This window comes from Buceros rhinoceros, unplaced genomic scaffold, assembly GCF_000710305.1.
Source record: "Buceros rhinoceros silvestris isolate BGI_N320 unplaced genomic scaffold, ASM71030v1 scaffold17916, whole genome shotgun sequence".
Lineage (NCBI taxonomy): Eukaryota > Metazoa > Chordata > Aves > Bucerotiformes > Bucerotidae > Buceros > Buceros rhinoceros.
The window spans coordinates 9182-28953 of NW_010417122.1; the positions used below are offsets into that span (position 1 = coordinate 9182).

The 19772-nt window shown below is 37.8% G+C and overlaps 1 protein-coding gene across 1 annotated transcript in view; it reads right to left on the reverse strand.

Moving 5' to 3' along the window:
- Nucleotides 1-1344: 1344 nt before the first annotated feature.
- PGAP1 (post-GPI attachment to proteins 1) overlaps nucleotides 1345-19772 on the reverse strand; it is a gene marked incomplete at its 5' end in the record, with an annotated part of 22346 nt that continues 3918 nt past the window's right edge. Inside the window, 22 exons of the mRNA XM_010138086.1 lie at nucleotides 1345-1483; nucleotides 2347-2451; nucleotides 2817-3040; nucleotides 4285-4386; nucleotides 5311-5446; nucleotides 7148-7345; nucleotides 7563-7653; nucleotides 8308-8401; nucleotides 9507-9545; nucleotides 9921-10029; nucleotides 10874-10940; nucleotides 11651-11702; nucleotides 11790-11863; nucleotides 12149-12224; nucleotides 13601-13678; nucleotides 13942-13993; nucleotides 14722-14771; nucleotides 16395-16478; nucleotides 16557-16612; nucleotides 17054-17159; nucleotides 18676-18742; nucleotides 18903-18955. Of these exons, the coding sequence (XP_010136388.1) occupies nucleotides 1345-1483; nucleotides 2347-2451; nucleotides 2817-3040; nucleotides 4285-4386; nucleotides 5311-5446; nucleotides 7148-7345; nucleotides 7563-7653; nucleotides 8308-8401; nucleotides 9507-9545; nucleotides 9921-10029; nucleotides 10874-10940; nucleotides 11651-11702; nucleotides 11790-11863; nucleotides 12149-12224; nucleotides 13601-13678; nucleotides 13942-13993; nucleotides 14722-14771; nucleotides 16395-16478; nucleotides 16557-16612; nucleotides 17054-17159; nucleotides 18676-18742; nucleotides 18903-18955 (2052 nt within the window). The remainder of the gene's footprint in view (nucleotides 1484-2346; nucleotides 2452-2816; nucleotides 3041-4284; nucleotides 4387-5310; nucleotides 5447-7147; nucleotides 7346-7562; nucleotides 7654-8307; nucleotides 8402-9506; nucleotides 9546-9920; nucleotides 10030-10873; nucleotides 10941-11650; nucleotides 11703-11789; nucleotides 11864-12148; nucleotides 12225-13600; nucleotides 13679-13941; nucleotides 13994-14721; nucleotides 14772-16394; nucleotides 16479-16556; nucleotides 16613-17053; nucleotides 17160-18675; nucleotides 18743-18902; nucleotides 18956-19772) is intronic.

Sequence of the window (19772 nt, forward strand, 5' to 3'; positions counted from 1 at the left end):
CGATAAAATTAATGGGTCAGACTGGCTGTACTACTGTATCGAGAATATACTCGATTGACTGTGGGTAGCAGACTTCCTCTTACTATTCACGTAAGATGACTGAGCTGGTCTAGTATTTCCATATGAAGGTACCAGGTACCTCAGAGCAGATCTAGCTAGCACAGAAGCAAGCAGTAGGCTCATCTCTATACAGAATCAACACACCATTTTAACCCAATGGCTACCGAGTTTTCTGCTGTTGGCAGAACACACCCCCAGGGCACAGAATTCCTTACACATAGCTGTTTTCAGCTTTATTATAAATGGCAGTCACTGTAGCATCTAGGCACTAAGATAACAATTTATACAGAGCTAATAATGACAGTCAGTATTTCCCGCTTTTACTAAGAGTTTGTCCATATGAATAAGTCGGCACTGTATGGCAGGGCATGAATTTACAGTGCTGTATTAATTTCATGTATGGACATTTATGAGGTGGTCGATTCTCCATTTAGAACAGGAAAAACACCTGCCTTGTTTACTTGGAAACAGCGCGGTACACTGCACTGCAAATCACACCGTACCTCAGCGTTCGCTAGCTTCTACGTACGGATGAGGTGCAAGGAGTAACTTCAGAATCGACAAAATTCCAGAGGAAAGTGGCAATGTTTTAAAACAACATTAGAGCAAATTATTTATGATTCTGCTGGTATCTTTTCTGAATAGAAAGCTACACAGAATATTGTTTTCTCACTCTCACAAAAAGTAAAATGTGTAAGACTTGCAATAATCTCACAAATGTTCAACTTGCATTGATTGAACAAATGATTGATAGAAATAACAGTTCTACATAAGCAGTACATTCTAGTTTGTCTAGACACAACTGTGGCAACTTTTAAATGTAGCATAAAAGGATTAAAAGTATACTTGGCTGTGGAGTTTGTGATAATCACAGTGTGCTTGAATGGGTTTTAACCAGCATAACTTAGACCTGCAAGAGATGCGCGTTCAGAACACACACACACTGTATGGCATAGTGAGTAAAAAAGGGTTGCTCCAGCAAAGAAGTGTAGTGAGATATCTAAGTGTCTACAAGGCAAACAGTATTGAGACATTACGCTAATATGATTTATGTGCTTACACACACATTTTCACTTAATTTGCAGTCAGGAAATAATCACCATGAAAAGCTTTCTAAACAACACAAACAGAACCACAAACTTCTCATAAAGTATTCACAGTTCTGTCCTCTTTCCCACATCACTTCAACTCCTCTTATTCACCGGGGCATTTCTTTGCTGAACTGTGCCCCGTCTCCAGTGCTGAGTTTCGAGGCTGTCCTGTTCTTCCCAGGTATAGTGAGTGTCACACAAAACAACACAGTACGTGTAGGAGAAGAGAAAAGGTTACAAAGTGCAGTACTTTGTATAAATGCATTCGTCCAAAGGCCAGCATTGCAACAGACAAAGGGAGTGGAACTTTGGCTGCGATCTTCAAGAGTTTACTGTAAGAATATAAAGAAAAAATGGCCATTTTTGTAGTCATACAGGCAGCAGGTACACAAACACTACAGTTCACTTTCTTTTGAAAAATAGTTTAAAGGTTTCAATGATTTCTTCATTTTTAAAACAGAATATATAAGCGTAATGTGCAATAACAACGGATGCATAAGCAATTATTCCAATAGGCTAATAAAAAATGTTATTTAAAAATACTCTTATATAAATTCACAAATAAGTTCTCTGTGGCAAAGAAAGATTTAATGTTTTTGACCATTTGAGTCAACAGGTATTGGTCAACAGGACACACTACACTGGTTATCATTCATCTTCTTTCATGAGGCACAAATGCTACACCTGAACAAGAAATCCTATGCATGTCAGCAAAACCAAACGCTCAAAACTTCTTAATCTGGCAGAAAGCACGTTACATTTCCACAAGCATGCCCATAAGGGGGAATGACAAGAACGTAATTATAATGGTTTAGAATTCACTTTTCCTTGTAACTTTCTGAAAGTAACTGCTAAATGTATTAGGATTCTGTCACATTTGAAAGGAGTCAATGAATTGTCAATGATAAAGTTTCTGTTAAAGAAGTCTTTATGCAACTGAGTATTTACATAGCAAAAGCTTCATGTCATTCCATGTGATAAACACCAGTGATCTTCTCCACTTAGTGGAACTTCAGGTAGTTTTCATGCATTTTACCCAGTCTTTAAGACTTAGCCATATGAGTTCATGAATCCATACATGAATCCCATGTAGGCTGAGCAATTACACATCTGCGTAGCATAAATTTTTTACCACACAAATGGAATTAGTAGGAAAGAAGCAGGAAAACAAAAACTGGGGATTAGGCTGCAGTACCTTGATTTCAGTTCAGAAGTATCTGAATTCATGAGAATTTCTATAATGCATACAAGGATAATAGCTGTAGACCTACATGGATCAGGATCAAGTCTAACACTATACCTGAAAGGAAAAAAAAAAAAAAGGCTTAAGAAGCACGTTACTTCTAAATTAGACACCAAACAAAATCCAAGGTGGGCACAAACATGTGCTGAGAACAACAACGATACATGAAATGCATATGGCATCACAGCCTGACTTTAAATCCTTGCTGACTCATTACATCCTTCAGCATATCACTGATTCACTTAACACCTACCTGTATCATAACACAAACCAGATTTCATAGAAAAAAGCAATTATAATTAACAGAAGTCTTTGATACTACAAGGCAGCTAATAATGTAAAGAGACAAACAACTGCAATTTTCACTATCTTCCAAGGTTCCTATTTTTTTCTTCCACATTATTGGCAATTTAAGAAGTTACCTGAGATTTTTTAACCAATAAATTGAGGATGGCAAGTTGAGCAGTACAATCCATGTGAATAAATTGAGAATTGTAACGTGCATCTTAAGACTGTTAACAGCTTCGGCAATTGTTGTACTGTTGGAAAGAGACTGTGATCCTTTGGAGGTACTGCCCATCACACTCTGGTTTTTGACTGGGTGTATACTGGAGTTCTGTGAAGTTTCTTTTGAGCAGTCTGAATCCTGAAAATAAAGGGCCAAAGTCATAAAAACATGCACAGGCCTGTAAGAACCCATGCTGGGGGAGGAGGAGGGAAAAACTGTCATGACAGTATCACACTATTTCTGATTGAGGAAGAAGATTTGCAATTGAGCTCTCAAAAAGCCATCAAAAGCAAAGTTCAGTAGTTCCATTTTAAAGCATCTAGATTTAACCAGAAATTTCTCTTGCACTTATAGTTTATACGTCTTTGGAAGAAAAGAATGGAAAGTGAAGATGACCTGACATCAATGCAGTGAGAAGAAATGGAGTTCCTGGAAGGAGGAAGGACAGAATAAAAGGAGTAATAAAGCACGCGGGTGAAAATCTCAGGTGATCATTCACAGAAAAAGGTACAGGAGGTAATGCAGCAGAAGTAAAACAACAGCTGTATGAATGTATGAATAAATAACAAAGACAAATGATGAGTTGGCAAATGCTGACTTCAAATTACAAAAAAAACCAAAAAACAACCCACAAATGAAACAAAACCAAAAAAATTACACGGAGATGAAAGAATAGAAGGAAAGGCTTTAAAACTAAACAAACAAAGCATACTCAAAACCTATCACAACTTTTTCTGGCAGACTGCTGTTTTAATTATGTTTGCAGAAAAGAACAGGTAGGCAGTATATGCTTGCATCCACACAGCCTTACATCTTGGCTCCTGTTCCTTAAAGTAACTGAAAAAACAAAGTTTGCAGTGCATGAAACCCAATGCTTCTTCGCTCCTTCTTATACAGCTCCCAGTCTACTGCAGTCTCAGCCCATACCCAGCTACTCAATCCTATTTGTCATCTGATAAAAAAAACCCGCTGAACTCCACAGGCTACCTATCTGGAGCAAAGTATTTACCTGTAGTATAGAGTATTATCTAGAAATTAAACTTACTTCTTTAGATGAAGTATGTATAATCGCACACCAAAATTTAGACAAAACCTATCATTCCATATGTATTCAGAGACCACCTTTTCTTCTGAAGTGAACTGCAGTCAAGTTCACACTGCAGTGGTCTTGAACAGCAAATGTAATCGTCATACGTGAAGGAACTGCCTACTCCTGTCCTGGATGTTGTTTCACATCATGCACGCAGTGAGTGAACTACAGCCATCCACTCATCACTGCAGAGCCGAACGTTATGGAGGCAGGATGTTAACCATTCACAACACATGGGTTTGCCAAACAATTTTTGGTGACAATTTTGACCATAAGCAGTAAACAGACTTACCTCACTAAGGATGTTTTGTTCTGCTCTTACATTCACATGTAGTTTTACAACCTGTAAGGCAGACAGTTTAGCTTTTCTCAGTACTGTTTCTTCACACAAAAGCTGTAGTATACAAGGAAAAAAAAAAACTGGGCTAATTATTCTTTGACCCTTTTTATAGCTAGATGATTCTAGGGCCCCAATGCAGCTGCAACGCAAGAACAGCCTCTGCCTTTTTTATCAGCAGCAGCCAAAGTGCTTTCTTAAGAAAGGATTTCCAAGCACCGAGAGAAAACATGCTGCTCTGCTTTCCCCCTTCCATGGAGCTTGACAGAGAACACCAACTGGGAAATCCACATATTCCTCACCTCCTCCTGCTAATTCAGTTCTACTTCACTTTCCACAGAAACCCACGAACAGGCCACATCAGAAAAGTCTCATGTCAGAGATTTAACCATAGGGTGAATCAGGTAAGCTGGTAAATCACTACATCGCTTAAATTAGACGCTCTGATGCAAGGAATACCACAGAAACTGAATGGCAGGGACTAAATATGGATCTTTGCATCACTAGCAAAGATTAGACATACAGCAAGACAATCCCAGTTCTACAATATACCCACCCTTCTTTTTACTCCACAAAAGATTTGTGAAAAGTCTTCAGAGATAGTAAGTATTCAACAGAACATTCTGAGTCCTCCCTTGCCTAAGCTTCTCTTCAAGAGAGCTGTTAGTCTTTGATTTTATAACATTACCTATCCATAAGGGGGGAAAAAAACCAAAACCATTACAACTCTATTGTTATTTGTAGTGGGCATATGGGACTGTGCACTTCTCTGGAAAAAGCATTATTAAAAGAATAAACTAATTCTAAAGATTACAAGATTGTGGGAGTCTGGTAAATTAAAAAAGACCTATTTCAAGTATGCAAATAACAGTTAAACTTCTAAGTATGAAAAACAGTAATCTCTATTTTTAACGGGGTTAATTCAAAGCATATGAAACATGTAATTCAGTTATAAATTCAAAATGTTCAGACTTCCAGTACCTTAAACAAGTACTGAAGATAAATAATGAATACAGCAAATGCACCACAAGTGGTCCAGCTAACCAAGGCGAGGGATAACATCCTGCAGAGTCTTCCCGGTGTGATCAACTTGTTATCTTTTGGAAGTACAGTAGGTCTAAGAAAAAAAAAAAGAAAAAGACAAGACTGCTGTCACACTCTTTGGTGACAACACCAAAACTAGAAAGATCAAATAATAATTCTGAATTATCCTGAATAATTTTCTGACTGAAAAGAATAAACTGCTTCTGAATACTGATTAAACACTGGAAAAATATGGTTAGACAAATTCCAACATATATACCAACTGCTACATAAGCTACTTTGAAAAAACAGATAGACAAACAAACAAACCAAACAACAACCCAACCCCTTCTCATCAAATGAATTAACAAAACAATCCTCAGGTATGAATGTGTAATGAAAAAGACGAGCTGTGAAGGTGTGGCAAGGAGGGGACTGGGGTGGGGAAGAAATGCAGCAGAACAATGAAAAAATCTGTAACTGGATATTCACAGAACATTCCAGTATTAAAACAGACACGGGTAACAGAAAAAGCATTAATTGGAAAATAGAATTTTAAAAGCCTTTGCAACAGTCTTGAAAATAACCACAAAAAAGCAGCTAGTTGACCAAGAATTCCAGACAGCCAGTGACGAATTCTTTGCTGCTGGCCATATCAGATCATTTAGGAATGCTGAACAAAAGTCAAATGAATACTATCTACTTTAGAGAGATTTTAAAAAATAACCCCCTCCCCAAAGAAATTCAGGACTAGATCAAAACCTGTGTAAGATACTGGAACTGTGTAAGGCACTGGAATTTCAAAAGGAACCAGCTGACTTACAGGCAGGCACACAAAATCTTACTCTCCAGCCTTTGCCCAAGACATTCTCAGAGTTTGCAGGAAATCACTGCTTTAATGAAAACAGTAGGAATCGAGCTAAAACACTTAAAAATTTTCTAAAAGTAGTTTCCAAGCTTAAAAGTTTATCATTTCACTTAGAACTAACAGGGAAATTTCCGAGCATCCATGACAATTTATAAACAAGATGGCTGAGAAGAAACAGCTGACACGACATCTGTAGAGTAAGACCAGAAGTGCTAATGCTGAAAGCAGAAAGAGTTCGTTTAGCTGATGTTTTCTGAGTGAAGAGCATCTCAATCAGCTTTCTGCAGAGTTCGCTCAAACCTAGTTGAGGACTGTTAGCAGCGTGAGAACAGTCAAACCACTGACGTAGCTAAGCATATTATTCAATTTCTTATTTATTCTTTCAAATCTTTTTGTTTTCCTTGATATTTTAAGCTCTCTTTCATATTTGAGTACACATCTCCACAAGTAAAAACATTTCTGTGCCCTCAGATCTACAAAACTAACCAGTCTTGTAGGGTGAAATTAACACCCAACAAGTACCTTTTTTCTTTAATGCAGTTTATCCAATGTAAACCATGAGGAATGGATTGCAATGGTTATAGTCCCTTTTATAAACATATAGATTTATTTTCTGAGCTGCTGAAAAGGGAATAGTTCAGTTGCTTTATTTTCCTCAACAAGCTTTCCTCGAAACCGAGCTGAAGACCTTCGTAAGAGCTGGTGAAGGATACAAGAAAGCCATTTACGTCTCCTTTTGGAGGTGTGGAATAAGGCATGAGGCAATCCCCACACTTCATTAGTACTAAACACTGACAAACCCAGATGGCTAAAACCATATGCAAACTATACTGCAGAATTTAATCTGCCTGTGTGTTCACACTCAAGCAAACAGAACAAATTGACAGGGTCACAGTCATCTAAAAGACCACAATGTTGTTGTTTTACCTGATCAGAGTTAACCATAATGAAGAGAAGAGTCTCAGAGATGCAGAGAAAAACATTCCGCTCCAGTAGGCAATGCCTGTCCCAAAAAGAAACAGAATCAGGGACACAAGGGGGAACCATGCATCCTGACTACGCAGCACGGCAGCATCCACCTCGGGTAGTGACAGGGATTCCCACAGCTCTCTAAACCAGCTAAACCTGCCAAAAACATGAAAGCAATTATTACTTATTACTTCCAATCACCATTATAGTGAAACACATATCAGCTATTCTTCCTACTACAGCCTTTCAAACAACGTCAGTCAGGTGTTCACAATGACTACAGATAAAATAACATTTCTCCCCACCAATGGTTTTACTGAAACTTCTGTTTTGGAAACTGCTCTAAACGAGTAAAGAAATAATGCAAACTCACCCGTGCAGAAACACAACAATGCTTATAAGAGGTTCTACTTTGTAGGGTTTAGCTGTCCTAACTAGTTCAAGGGAAAAGGCTGAACACTGGCCTAGAACCAAGAACAAAAAGCATCTGTAGTTATTATTTTGTCATGAACGTGAACAAAGAAGATCCACAACAAAAAGTAAATTCAGACAAAGATTTTAAAGTGTACTTTAAAACAAGACAACCATGTCTTATAACTGGAAGTAATGGAAGTCAGCACACTTCAGCAGCAAGGCCCTTATTCACTGCATTACTTGTGTTCAGGTAGTATGTCACAAGAGCTTCTAGAGAAATCAAGAAGTTTGTTACAAATGCCACCTGAATTAAAATAAAAATGCATTTTCTCTGACAACAAGTTTAGTCTGCAAGTCTTATCTTCATGTAAGAAAAACTGTTTTGTGCATATTAACAATATACTTTAAACTTTTACATGTATTTTTAAGTTGACTTCTATTAATTGTAAAATATTGTGCAACACCAATTCATTCACAAAGAAGGGTCCATAAGCAAGGAAATCCTCTGCTACAACGCAACATTGGAGAACTACCAACGAATGAAACCCAAAACTGAAGAGCACAGATCCAAGCCCTTGCACAAGTTCAACAATACTTAGCTTAAAAAAAAATTCACCACGACTAGCTAGTCTTTCCACAGTAAACCAGGTAAGTGATTTCTCTAAAAACACTTGTGATGGAAAAAAGAAAATCTAGAAAGCTACCTGTTGAGATCAATGTGCTCAATTGTCCTCCGTAAGTAAGAAGAATATTAGAAACGACATACACAGGAAGAGCCCCAGCGTGGAATCTTATTATCTGAAGGACAAGGATATAAGGACAACTTTCAATTTATATATAGAAAAACATATTTTAAAAATACACACACAAAAATGACACCAAGAAGTCAGTATGATAATGTGATTAGAAAAATCTTTCTTAAAAGATTCAAATAGTTTCACATTTTGATGCATATTTCATAACCACTATTAGCAATTAACACTATATATGGAAAATACTTGGATCTCTCAAACAGCTGATCAAACGTCTTCTGATAAATGACCAAATTATAAATGAGTGCTTTTTTCCTGTCAAGACAAATATTGGAAAAATACAGTAGCGCATTAGTGGTGTTTCAGTAAAATGCAAATAAAAAGGCCACTTTTCACTTGCAGCAAAAGTAAAAGGCTACTTTCCAAGCAAAACCTGCATGTAGTTGTATATGCTTTTGGGCAAAGAACTGTTGGAAGCAATTTCTTGTATGTTTTAATCTGCTTCCACTGTCCCAAGTCATGATTAATATACAAGTAGCACAGAAACTCTTCTAAAACTATCACAAAACGAAAAATTCTTGATACAAATGCATACATCCAAACAGAGAAACTTGCCAGTAATATTCCAGCACTACACTTAGATGCTCATGAAATAATTAGTTTTTAGAATGGGAAAACTGCAGATGGCTGGTCTATTTTTACTGATACCAATGTTGAAATGTATTCTTCACTAATAACCAAAAAAAAAAAAAACTGGTTGAAAAGTAACACATGGATCTACTTAAGACTTTTTAACCCTAACTTCTAGTTGATGCCAAATCTATTTTAAAGTTTTAACTCCACTGACTCATCAGGCAGCCCTACAGTGTCATCCATTTGCAGATATTCACCTAACCACAAAGGCAAATGCTCAGCGTTTACATGAGCTCTTCAGAGCTCGAGTGCTTTTTTAATCCTCTGAAAACCGAGGCCTGACATTTATCCGTCTGGGATGCCTTGCCAAGTGACAAGGTTTTAAATGATCATTGAATAGTGTTCCTCTCGGTGTAAAGAAGGAATCTGAAGTGCCACAGTAGGGAAGGGAGGAAGGGAAAACCTCTATGGATGCTGCTGATATAAAAAACAGTACTTGTACTAGAAGGTTTTCTTACTTGCCCAAGAACCTGTGAAAGGGACGTCCTCAGAATTATCTGGACAAAAAAAGGAAATATTTTACTATACTGCTGTAAGTGTAAGTACAAAATACTTTTGTTTTTAAGAAGCCAACTAAAGTATTAGAATAAATCAATCCCTTAACTAAAATGTACAACAGCTTACTACTGACTTTTTAAAAACAAATGCTTTAAAGCTTTTCTTAGAAATGAGAGCCCCACTTTTACTATCACTCCAGCTCTTGCAAAATACTTGTGACATGCACTACGTTTACAAAACGGCCAAAGAGCCCACCTTTAGATTTGCTCAGTAATTATTTTCATTAATTAGATACACGTTTTAAAAGACAGAATTATGCAAAAATTATACAGCAATTCAAATTAGCTACAAAATAAATTCGTATTATTACTCACTTCATACTGACAGTCTGAGGAAGCGTAAATATTTAACTCTGGAACCTTGCCGTCATTTTGAGGCTGACCAATATGCAGTTTTGCCGAAATCTCAGTAAAAGATGGAACTCTGAAACAGCAATTTACTTGGTATTTGTTGTCCTTAGGACCAAAAAAAAGCCAAACATTCCACAGTCTTCAATGATTACACGTCACGCAGATCTAGTACACCAAGCGTCCCCTCAAGCTATGAGTGAACTGGTCAAATGAACCTGTTTATTCTACCAGAAAGAACTACAGAAGATTCTCAGTCCATTGTGCCCTGAACTATCAAGGGGCATGGTACTACTGAAAACACTCAATTTCAGCATTACTGTACACCCTGCCTCACAGAACACATCAATATGCAGAGTGACAGGAACGGGAAGGACGGATTCCCAAGAACACAACTTGGGTTCCTACAAGCATTATGTTGTAGTAAATACAGGGGGGAACACAAGAAATAGAGAGGCATTCTTAAGACTTCTAAAATAAACAAGACAGCTTTCCAACCATCTAAAATACAGTCAGGCTGTTCCGCTGTGATTCATGAGTGACACCTACTTCAAGCTCTATCATTTGATTTCGTTTTCAGCCTGCTGTGTGCTGCTTACAGGAAGAAGTCAGCATCCAATCCAGAGCAGCCTCAATTTCCTACTCCTGAAGGGGTGAACGATTACGCTGACAATTTCAGACCAGCAAATTTAACTTCCTTTTCAAGAAAATTAGTGAGAACTATTAAACACTCAGTAAATATTTTGAGGGAAGTCAAAACAACTTTGTCAACAAGGCAGAAAGGTAAGTGAGGAAAAGATTCAGAAACCAAACATTTAAGACTGGAGAAGTTGCCTCACATCAGAAATATTGCCACAAAGGGAGACAAACACTCTTCAAAAACCCATCAAGAAGTAAATTATAATTGCTTGATTCCTTACTTTGCTACAGTTATTGAGTCTTCATGGGACCAGGGTATATGGAGTCTGTAAACACTAGGTTTTCTCTCTGAAGTGGAAGAGAATTAAAAAATATAAAATTAATTACGAACATGACATGACAACTGCCTCCAAAAACTAAGATGCCAGTAAAATGTATGCGGCATATAGATCACTACACCGGATCACTGGGCTTGCAGTTACATTGCAACTGATGTTGTAACGGAGAGAAGTAAGGCAAGAATGGAACAAAAATGACATTTTTTAATGCATGCCGTTACAAAACAGGATAGCAAGACATCAACGTTTAAAAGCAGAACAGTTATGAGAAAACTTCTCCTTTTCAATACAAAGCTGTAACCTCAACCTAATAAATCCATCACTTTTTTTTTGAAACAAAGCACTTCAGCATCCCATTCTGTTTAAGCTTACGCAGCTCAACATTCAAATTTGAGTCCCATGACTAGAAATTAAAATCCTAACCAAATGGGCTATTCTTGAGGAACACTTTCAACATAATGCAGAATCTGGCTGAGAGTTCAACTTCCCTTTGCTGGGAAGTAAGAAAAACACATGAGGACTAATTCCACATTTTCTTTCAGCTACTTTCTTAACTAGAAACGGGAAGTGAGAGGGGCACGCAGAGACATTTGAGCAGATTATAAAAGCACTGCCTCAACCTCATCGCGTGAAAGGACTTTTGTTTCAACCAGCTTCAGTCTTGAGAATTTTCAACAAGCTTTGTTTTGCAAATTTATACTTTAAAAGACTTATATTTACCTTTGACTGACTGGCAGTGGCTCTCTATATAAATTTTGAAAGCTTGATATATCTAGAACATTAAAAAAAAGGGAAAAAAAAAAATCACATTCTCCAAACAATGGTTACATTAGATTAAAAAATTAAGTTGTGTTCTTACTTGGTTGAAGTGCTGGAGCTGTACGTTGTAAAGTAAGCCAGTTGAATTTAATAGAATTCTGCTTGAAGAAAGCCCTGTGAAGGATGTATTATTTTCACGTATCAGATAAAATTATTTGAGAACTTACTACAACTTCAGACATATTTTTTTCCAGGAGGCTTATACGCTTCTATATCTGTTAGTCAAAACCCCCTCATTTCTTATTTCTTTGTCTGTTACTAACAAAAGCAGTATTAACCTTAGTAAAAACAAACCCCAACAAACCTCCTAATCAATGGAATTTTTAGGCAAATTTATTATCCAAAGGTTAGTAAAATTAGTTTCCATTTTTTTTTTCAAAAATAATATGCTGTACTTACCAAATGAAAGAAGGTGTGTTACAGGAAGCTGTACCGTTCTGGAATCCTCTTTGAAGAACTCACAGTCCAAAGTATACTGCAATTCAGGATATTAAATACGGATCTAAACTGAGCATAAGACTACAAAAGTCTTTGCACTTGCCAAATTCTATTCCCAGGCCGAGGCAAATACTAAAAAGCCACCACTGATAGGGACTGGCAGGTGGCTGTTCCTGTACACAGCAGTACAAGTTTAAGCACGCCTTCCAGGCTTCTACACCTCTCACCCACTTGCAACAGCCTTCAAAAGGCTATTCAAACAGCTGAGGATGACTAGAATCCAGCTCACATCCCTCCTTCTCAGGTTTGTTTTTTTTTTTTGCAAAGGAGAGTGAATTGCCCAAACTCTGATACAATTTCCTAAGCAAACAGTACCTTTAGTTTGTCTCCTGAAGCTTAATCATGCAAAAGCAAAGCAAAGCATCCAGCAGGTATGGGTTGTACCATCTCTTATTTAGTTCACTTGAAGAATTATTTTCCATGCCATCGTAAATCCAGCATCTGTTTACTTTATAAAAGCAGTTTCCAAGATTTAACCCTGGACTGCAGCTTAGCAGGTTACATTTCACAAGTGACCCCTCTGCTATCTTTGCTTATCCAGAATGTTGCATACTACTAATTTAACTGCACGATGTCTCTGTCACAACTACCTGAAGATACTCATTCTCACAGACAAGTATTCCAATCACTTCAGCCATGAATAATTTCTTGTATCATGGATTCTTTTACCACAAGCGCACAGACTGTACTTGTGTTGCAGAAAGGAATGTCTGATCTACTTAGACTTTAAATTCAACTTCAGTGTTCTGCCATTTTCTGGATTAACTAGAAAGGTTTGCCAGACCCAACTGGGTAATAACATGAAGCTTGCTCAGATTCACTGCAAGGGTTCCTCTTACTACGATGCTGAGAGGCCTCAATGCAAAGATACCCAATTCATCTCTGAGAGTCAGAACTCTATTTGTGGTCTCAGAGCTTGCAGCAGCATGGGTATCACACTCTCCAGAATCCGTATGTGGTGCTTTCAGTTATCTACGTCATTCTCTGATACCCTGGACAAGAGTACTGACTGTTCAAAACAATAAACATTGAGGAATGCATTCAGAGTATTAAGAAAAACAAGAAGGAAGAACAGAGTCTCCAACAAGAACTCCAAGAGCCCGTCTGAGAACTGTTGCTTTGTATGTTTCAAGTACTATTCATGCCTTGTGTTTGGTATTTTAAGAAATATGTACATGAAAATGTTTCTGAGCTTACAGAAGATGACAGAGTCACCTTCAAAACATACTGGAATGTAGGGCTATGGTTTTCCTGAGTAACTGAGCACATATTTAATACACTTCATTTTCCTTCTGTCATAGCATCTGAAAGCTATGGACACACTAAGCAAGCAATTTCTGCATTTCTTTTTACCTTATTGCCAGCTGTGGGTGGTACCTGAATGACAATGTGGGTCAAAGAAGGATAGTCCTGAAGCTTCAGTATTACAACCTTAAAAAATGAGGGGAAAAAAAAAGGAAACAACAACAAAAAAACCACAGAAGAAAAAAAACAAACAAGAAAGAAAGAAAAAGAAAAGCCATTACTGAACATAACCCTTAGCTGGCCATGCGCTCGATGTCCACCTCTTGTGTTCCTTCCTCTGGAACACAACTGTGTGGTCCAATGCTATAAACAGAACAGATCCTTCTCCCATGACACACAACTACCCCGCAAAGGACCTCTCCCTCCTTCAAGTTATGAACAATACTTACCTTGGTGGTTGGAAGTAACTCAGCTCTCCAGGACAAATCAGTAGCTTCCAGGCTGTAAAAATTCACGAACATTAAAGGATGAGCATATTCACTATGCAGGCACTATATTACGACAGTGGATTAACATGCCAGCTTTTCTCTCTCTCTCTTTAGACTCACATGATACTAAATTGAGAACAAATTTGGGTCTACTCCAATTAGCTACATATTAATTTATTAAACTATAATAATTTCAGATACTGTAAAAAACTTGTTTTTGCAAAAACAAGTTAAGCAAAGCTCTATCTCTGTCGTACACTAAACAGTAGCAGTTATTAGCCACGCAACTTCAGACACACAATGAGAATACGCTAAAACAGCACAGCATTGATCTAACACAGTTTTAACTAACACACTGCTGTATTAGCATCTTTTAAACAACAGAAGTACCAATTTTTCCTACGGGATCATCTAAAACATACCGCACAAAATAAAAAATGTTGTTAGCTGCTGCAGAGCTCGCAGCAGTTCTAAACTGGTGTGTACTTAACACACTGAACTGCACCACGTTCAATCGGTCATTTGATTTTTAGAACGTGAGGATAATTCTGTTTCTCTAAATAGTGTTACACGGCCTCAGGACAGAGTCCACAGCAAAACCACTATGAACAGATGAGGTTTTAGGCAGCAGTTCTGCACTAAGCTAACCTGTGCTTGATGCTGATCCAAGGTTAGACAAAGGAGTAACAGCCAGTCTCACAAGATCCGTTTGAATAAAGACCAGGAAATGTTTATACTCACCACATTGATGAATTACTGTTCATACAGCCATAAATCCAGCTACTTGTGTCCTGCAAAGTCAGTACCACAAAACAGTCCATTACCTGTCTGTGACTGTATTTATCCATGTATTAAAAATAGCAATTCTTCACTCCAAACAACGCAGAAGTTAATGCTGATAATCTTCTCCAAAATTTCTATACGCGACTGTTTCAGCACACCAGAGGTCAGCAACTGTTTTAAAAATCCTCTGACAGCAGAATCTTGGTGTAATTAACTTACTAAAAAGAGGAACAGGCTTCCATCCTCACCTCAGTCCTTTCCTATTAAGTGTGTCAAACGCTAAAGTGTAAAAGCAGAGATGTTGATAAAAACAGTCTCTCTCAGATATCCACCAACTTTTTTAGTTCGTTTCACAACTAAGTCAGGCTACTGTATTGACAGCAAGAGACATCCTCCATTGGAAGTCTGGTATCATCACCTTGGAATTACAGCTGTAATGATGGAAAGATGAAGCATAAGGATGAAAGGTGGTGGCTTCTAAAAACCATTTAAAATAAATTCCATGTCACCTTTTCTAGCTATGAATCAATACATTTTCTAAAAACAAATACGAGATTAAACAATCTTCTAGAATTTCTCTTGAAAAAAAACTCTACTTCACACGTGATGCAAAATTCAATTTCATTAGAGTTTAATCTTTTCTAATTAAAAGAAACATTTTGAAGTACTATCCTAGAGTAGCTGAGGAATGCTTTAGATTTTAAATGCTCTACTGCTCCTCCACTCCAGAATTTAAGCGTTTCAGAGCAACAGCACCATGATGCAAGGCATCATAACAAAGACAAAAGTTACGCTATTAAAGGACAACCAAGGTCACAACAAATGTGTTAATACTGAAGGTGCTACTGGGAAGGACAATTAGAAAAGCACTAAGAATACACTACCTTTTTTCACACTGAATTTACAATTACTTTTTTCACATCTCTGGTGAGGCAACGGGGACAGGCAGGATGGAATGGCGAACCATCTCAATTTTCTTGCCACTAATCTAAAATACTTATGTAATTCTGAAAAGCTTATTTATCCATCTCCAGTTTGCCAAGAGACTACATTCATTCCTTCATTCAAAAAAAAATTCAAAACCATTTTGGCTGAATTTATCTATCTTGAGCTAAAAATACAAGAAATGCACATTACTGCCTCTCAATAACAGCACAGAGAGCTGAGAAGGTGCTGTTTCCTCATCTGACTTCCATCCCCTTCTGCTGCTCTAGTGGAAGATCTCTGTAGCCTTTCAGGCTCACTTACATTTCATTATGGGAAAGCAAACTTATACCCAGCGTTCCCAAATTAGAAGTATGGCTGAATCATGGCAGCACTAAAAAAATCTTCATTCAAAACCATCAATACAGAATTGCACTAAAAGTAAAGGAGAAAGTAATCTGGGCTAAACATGAGAGAGTGAAAAATAAAACATGTGAGGTTCAGTTGGCAGTGAAAAGGCTTCAGACCTTGAGCACTAACTGCTAAAACAGGAAGAACGTCTGACACAATTTACTAGGCTGTCAGTGTAATGACGTCAGTAATTTCAACAACTGTTCATTAAAGTGTCTTAAAATTGCAACAAAACTAAGTTTAAAAAATACAGCTTTATGAACAAACTGCAGACACGAACAAAGTTATTTTCTCACCAACATACTGTTTCCACAGTAAACATGACTGTATGATTTTCTGTGGCTTGCCAGAGGAAATGTGAAATATTTTCCATCAGAATCCTTGAACGAAAAAAAAAGATTGCTCATTAGTAAGAAACAAACCAAACATAAAAACACGATGATAAAAATGTTACTTACATTATAAACTGAGTAAGTCCATTTTGAGGCTCTGACTGTAATCCACAAGAAAGCTCCTAAAACCAAATATGTTTTTATATGCCACGCTGTAGGAACTATCATCCTTATCTCAAAAATCTTTTGCAAAAGCTGGCAGTTTAGGTCTATAGCCCATATATAATTTTAGCACAGAATAATGGAATCCTTTTGGCTGGAAAAGACTTCTACGATCGAGTCCACCCATTCCCCCAGCACTGCCAGGTCACCATTAAACCATGTCCCTTAGTACCACATCAAGACTTTTAAAAAAACCCTCCCGAGATAGGGACTTCACCACTGCCCCAGGCAGCCTGCGCCAGGGCTCGACAACCCTTCTGGGGAAGAAATTTTTCCTAAACCTCCCCTGGTGCAACTTGAGGCCCATGTCTGAAGAAGGACAAAGTGTATGTTAGTGAGAAGATTAATTATCAACTAAGGAGCATGACGTTCATCCTGTTCAAAAGAAAACCGCTGCACACCTGTGAGTTCCGTAAAAGCTTCAGGATTTTCCTCAAATATCTTTGCAGGGTGTCTTACAAAGTGGTGCTTCAATACGGACATTCTCTTCTTTGGATCCTCAGTTATCTTAGAAAAGAGAACATAGTCAAATTTTATTTTACCAATTTTTGTCATTTACAGTCATCATATGATCACTTTTAGTTTTATATCCTTGCCTACTCTTAACACAAGGAAACCATTCTATTAAACTTTCTCTACAGAATCACAGAACTGCTTTGGTTGGAAGAGACTTTTAAGCTCAAGTCCACCCGTTCCCCAGCACTGCCAGGTCACCACTAAACCACGTCCCTCAGCACCACCTCAACACGTCTGTTAAACCCCTCCAGGGATGGGGACTCCACCACTACCCTGGGCAGCCTGAGCCAGACCTGGATGATCCTTTCTGTGAATAAATTTTTCTTAAATCCATCCTAAATCTCACAGATACACATGCATTCTTCCTGAAATAACACACTTATACCAGAGTTTTAGGAAAAATTCTCACATTTATATTTACTAGTCTGAGTTTACAAACCCAGCTTACTACATCTCATCTTAGTATTTCAAGCATCCAAATAACTGTAGAGCTACATCAGGATTGGCTTTTGTTTTGGGTTGGTGCTTGTTTTGTTGACGTTGTTGGGTTTTTGTTTCTTTTCCCAAAGTCAGATTTCCAGGACTAATTTTTGCCCATTTGGCTTTTCAAAATTGTGGCCATTACACCTGATTTCCAGGAAGCTGTACTCTCCAGCACACTGCCACTCAACTCCAGAACAACCGTATCCTGTTTATGTCTCTCTAAATCACAAGTTGAAGTGAGAACATCTAAAAAAATGGAGAACTGTGCCCTAAACAGTCTCAAAAAACAATGGAAAGCCGCCTTCTTCTATGTCTGCGGCTCTTACGTATTTCCAGCATCTTGGACAATAATTCCAATTCATATTTATTGCTGCATAGTATTTCAGAGAGGGAACAGAGCACAACTGAAGATTTCTCCAGCACTTTTCAGAAAGTGAGAAGCAGGCTGTTTTTTTTTTTTAGAAAAGTGATAAATAATAGTAGCTGGAGGTAAACAAACATGCTAGCATTTTACTTGCATTCGATTTCAGAAAGTGCTGTTTGCAAAAGAACACGGTTACATGTTGGCATGCACGATGACAAGACATGGATAAGCTGGGAAGTATCATGTCCAAGTTAAACTTTCACAGTTTTTCCAGTCTTTCACCCTTTGTACACAAGTCAGAGAAGGCGACTCGAACACACATTGAGAGGTCACCTTCACAGCTACACAGCTGGCAAAATTTGTTTATTCTGGTGCAAGGACAACTAAACCTGCTGCACTGTGGAAGAAAAGGTCAGCCCGCACCCCAGCTATAAATCATCAAGCAGTCAAACAACAAAAACTGAGTTAACAATTATTTCTGACACACTGGTCAAACAAGACAAAGCCACAGGGTTTTTCAGTGACTGGAACAGAATTGGCAGCAATTTTCTCAGCCTGACTTAGAATAATCAAAAAGGGTGATATTTGTCCTTATGAAGCATTCTGGGGTGGAAGAAGAAAGCGTGATGGGGAAATATACAGGAAATCACATATACAAACCTGCCTTGTGTTTTCATCTATGAGGTCAAATAAAGCTCTAATGGTAGCCAGGATCAATTCTTTGCACCTAGAAGACAGAGTAAGTAAAAATAAATCTAGAGGGGAAATACCCAGGGGAATAAAAGTGGTCAGAAGAAACATCATTATAATATTATGCTTAAGCTAAATTAACTGTATGACTTGGTAACAGTAGAGAACAGGGATGTAGGGTCAGTCAATTAGCTTACCACACTATGGAGAGGTGGTCTGTTGAGGCCCAAGCTCTAGGCACAGCTGAGCTCTGTTTAGGGAAGGAAAAAAGTTATGATTTTGTTAGTATTCAACATTTAAACATTCTAAGCAAGCCTTTCCCCTCCTTATTTACACTATTTGCTTAACTATTAAGAAGAATAGTGTTGATCTTAAGAGTTTCAGGGTAAAATAGAACGACTTCTTCAGTCAAAAAAAAGTGTGGTTGAGGTGCTGTAAAACAGGACATGCAAGACAAAATACTGAGTTATCTATGTTAGATAGCAGAGACTAACTAAGTAAAAGGGCAAATAATGGTGTGGAGGAAACTCATCAAAAATTTCTACAAAGACTGCTTCTATGACTAATCTTACTAGTTTAATAAGCGGTCCTGGTACACAAGAATAGAAGCTGCTGCTGAAAAATCACAGGCATCCTCAGAGGAAAGAAGCTTCAGAACACCATGCAGGAAGAGCTGGACATCTGAAGCTCCTCATTCGTCTAAGTGCGTTGCAAGTATTGCATTTTAGCGACTAATAGTATCAAAAAGCCGTAAGTGGGGAGTTTTACCTCGTTTTACAACTTGATATGAAGTATTAATGCATTACAGTTGGGAAGGAAAAAAAAACCAAACAACAACAACAAAACAGCCCTCAAAATAAAACAAAACCCCCAAACTCCACAAACCAAAAAACTAAACACATGAGGAAACTGGTACCACTACACATGAGATCTCTGCAAAATTCTGGTCACCAACACTCAGGAGAAGTGAAAGTAGAGCACATGCAGAGGACGGTTACTGGGACAAAGGGAATGCAGAGTTAATCTTCTTAGCCCAGCAAAATCAGAGTTGAGACTATTTATAGACA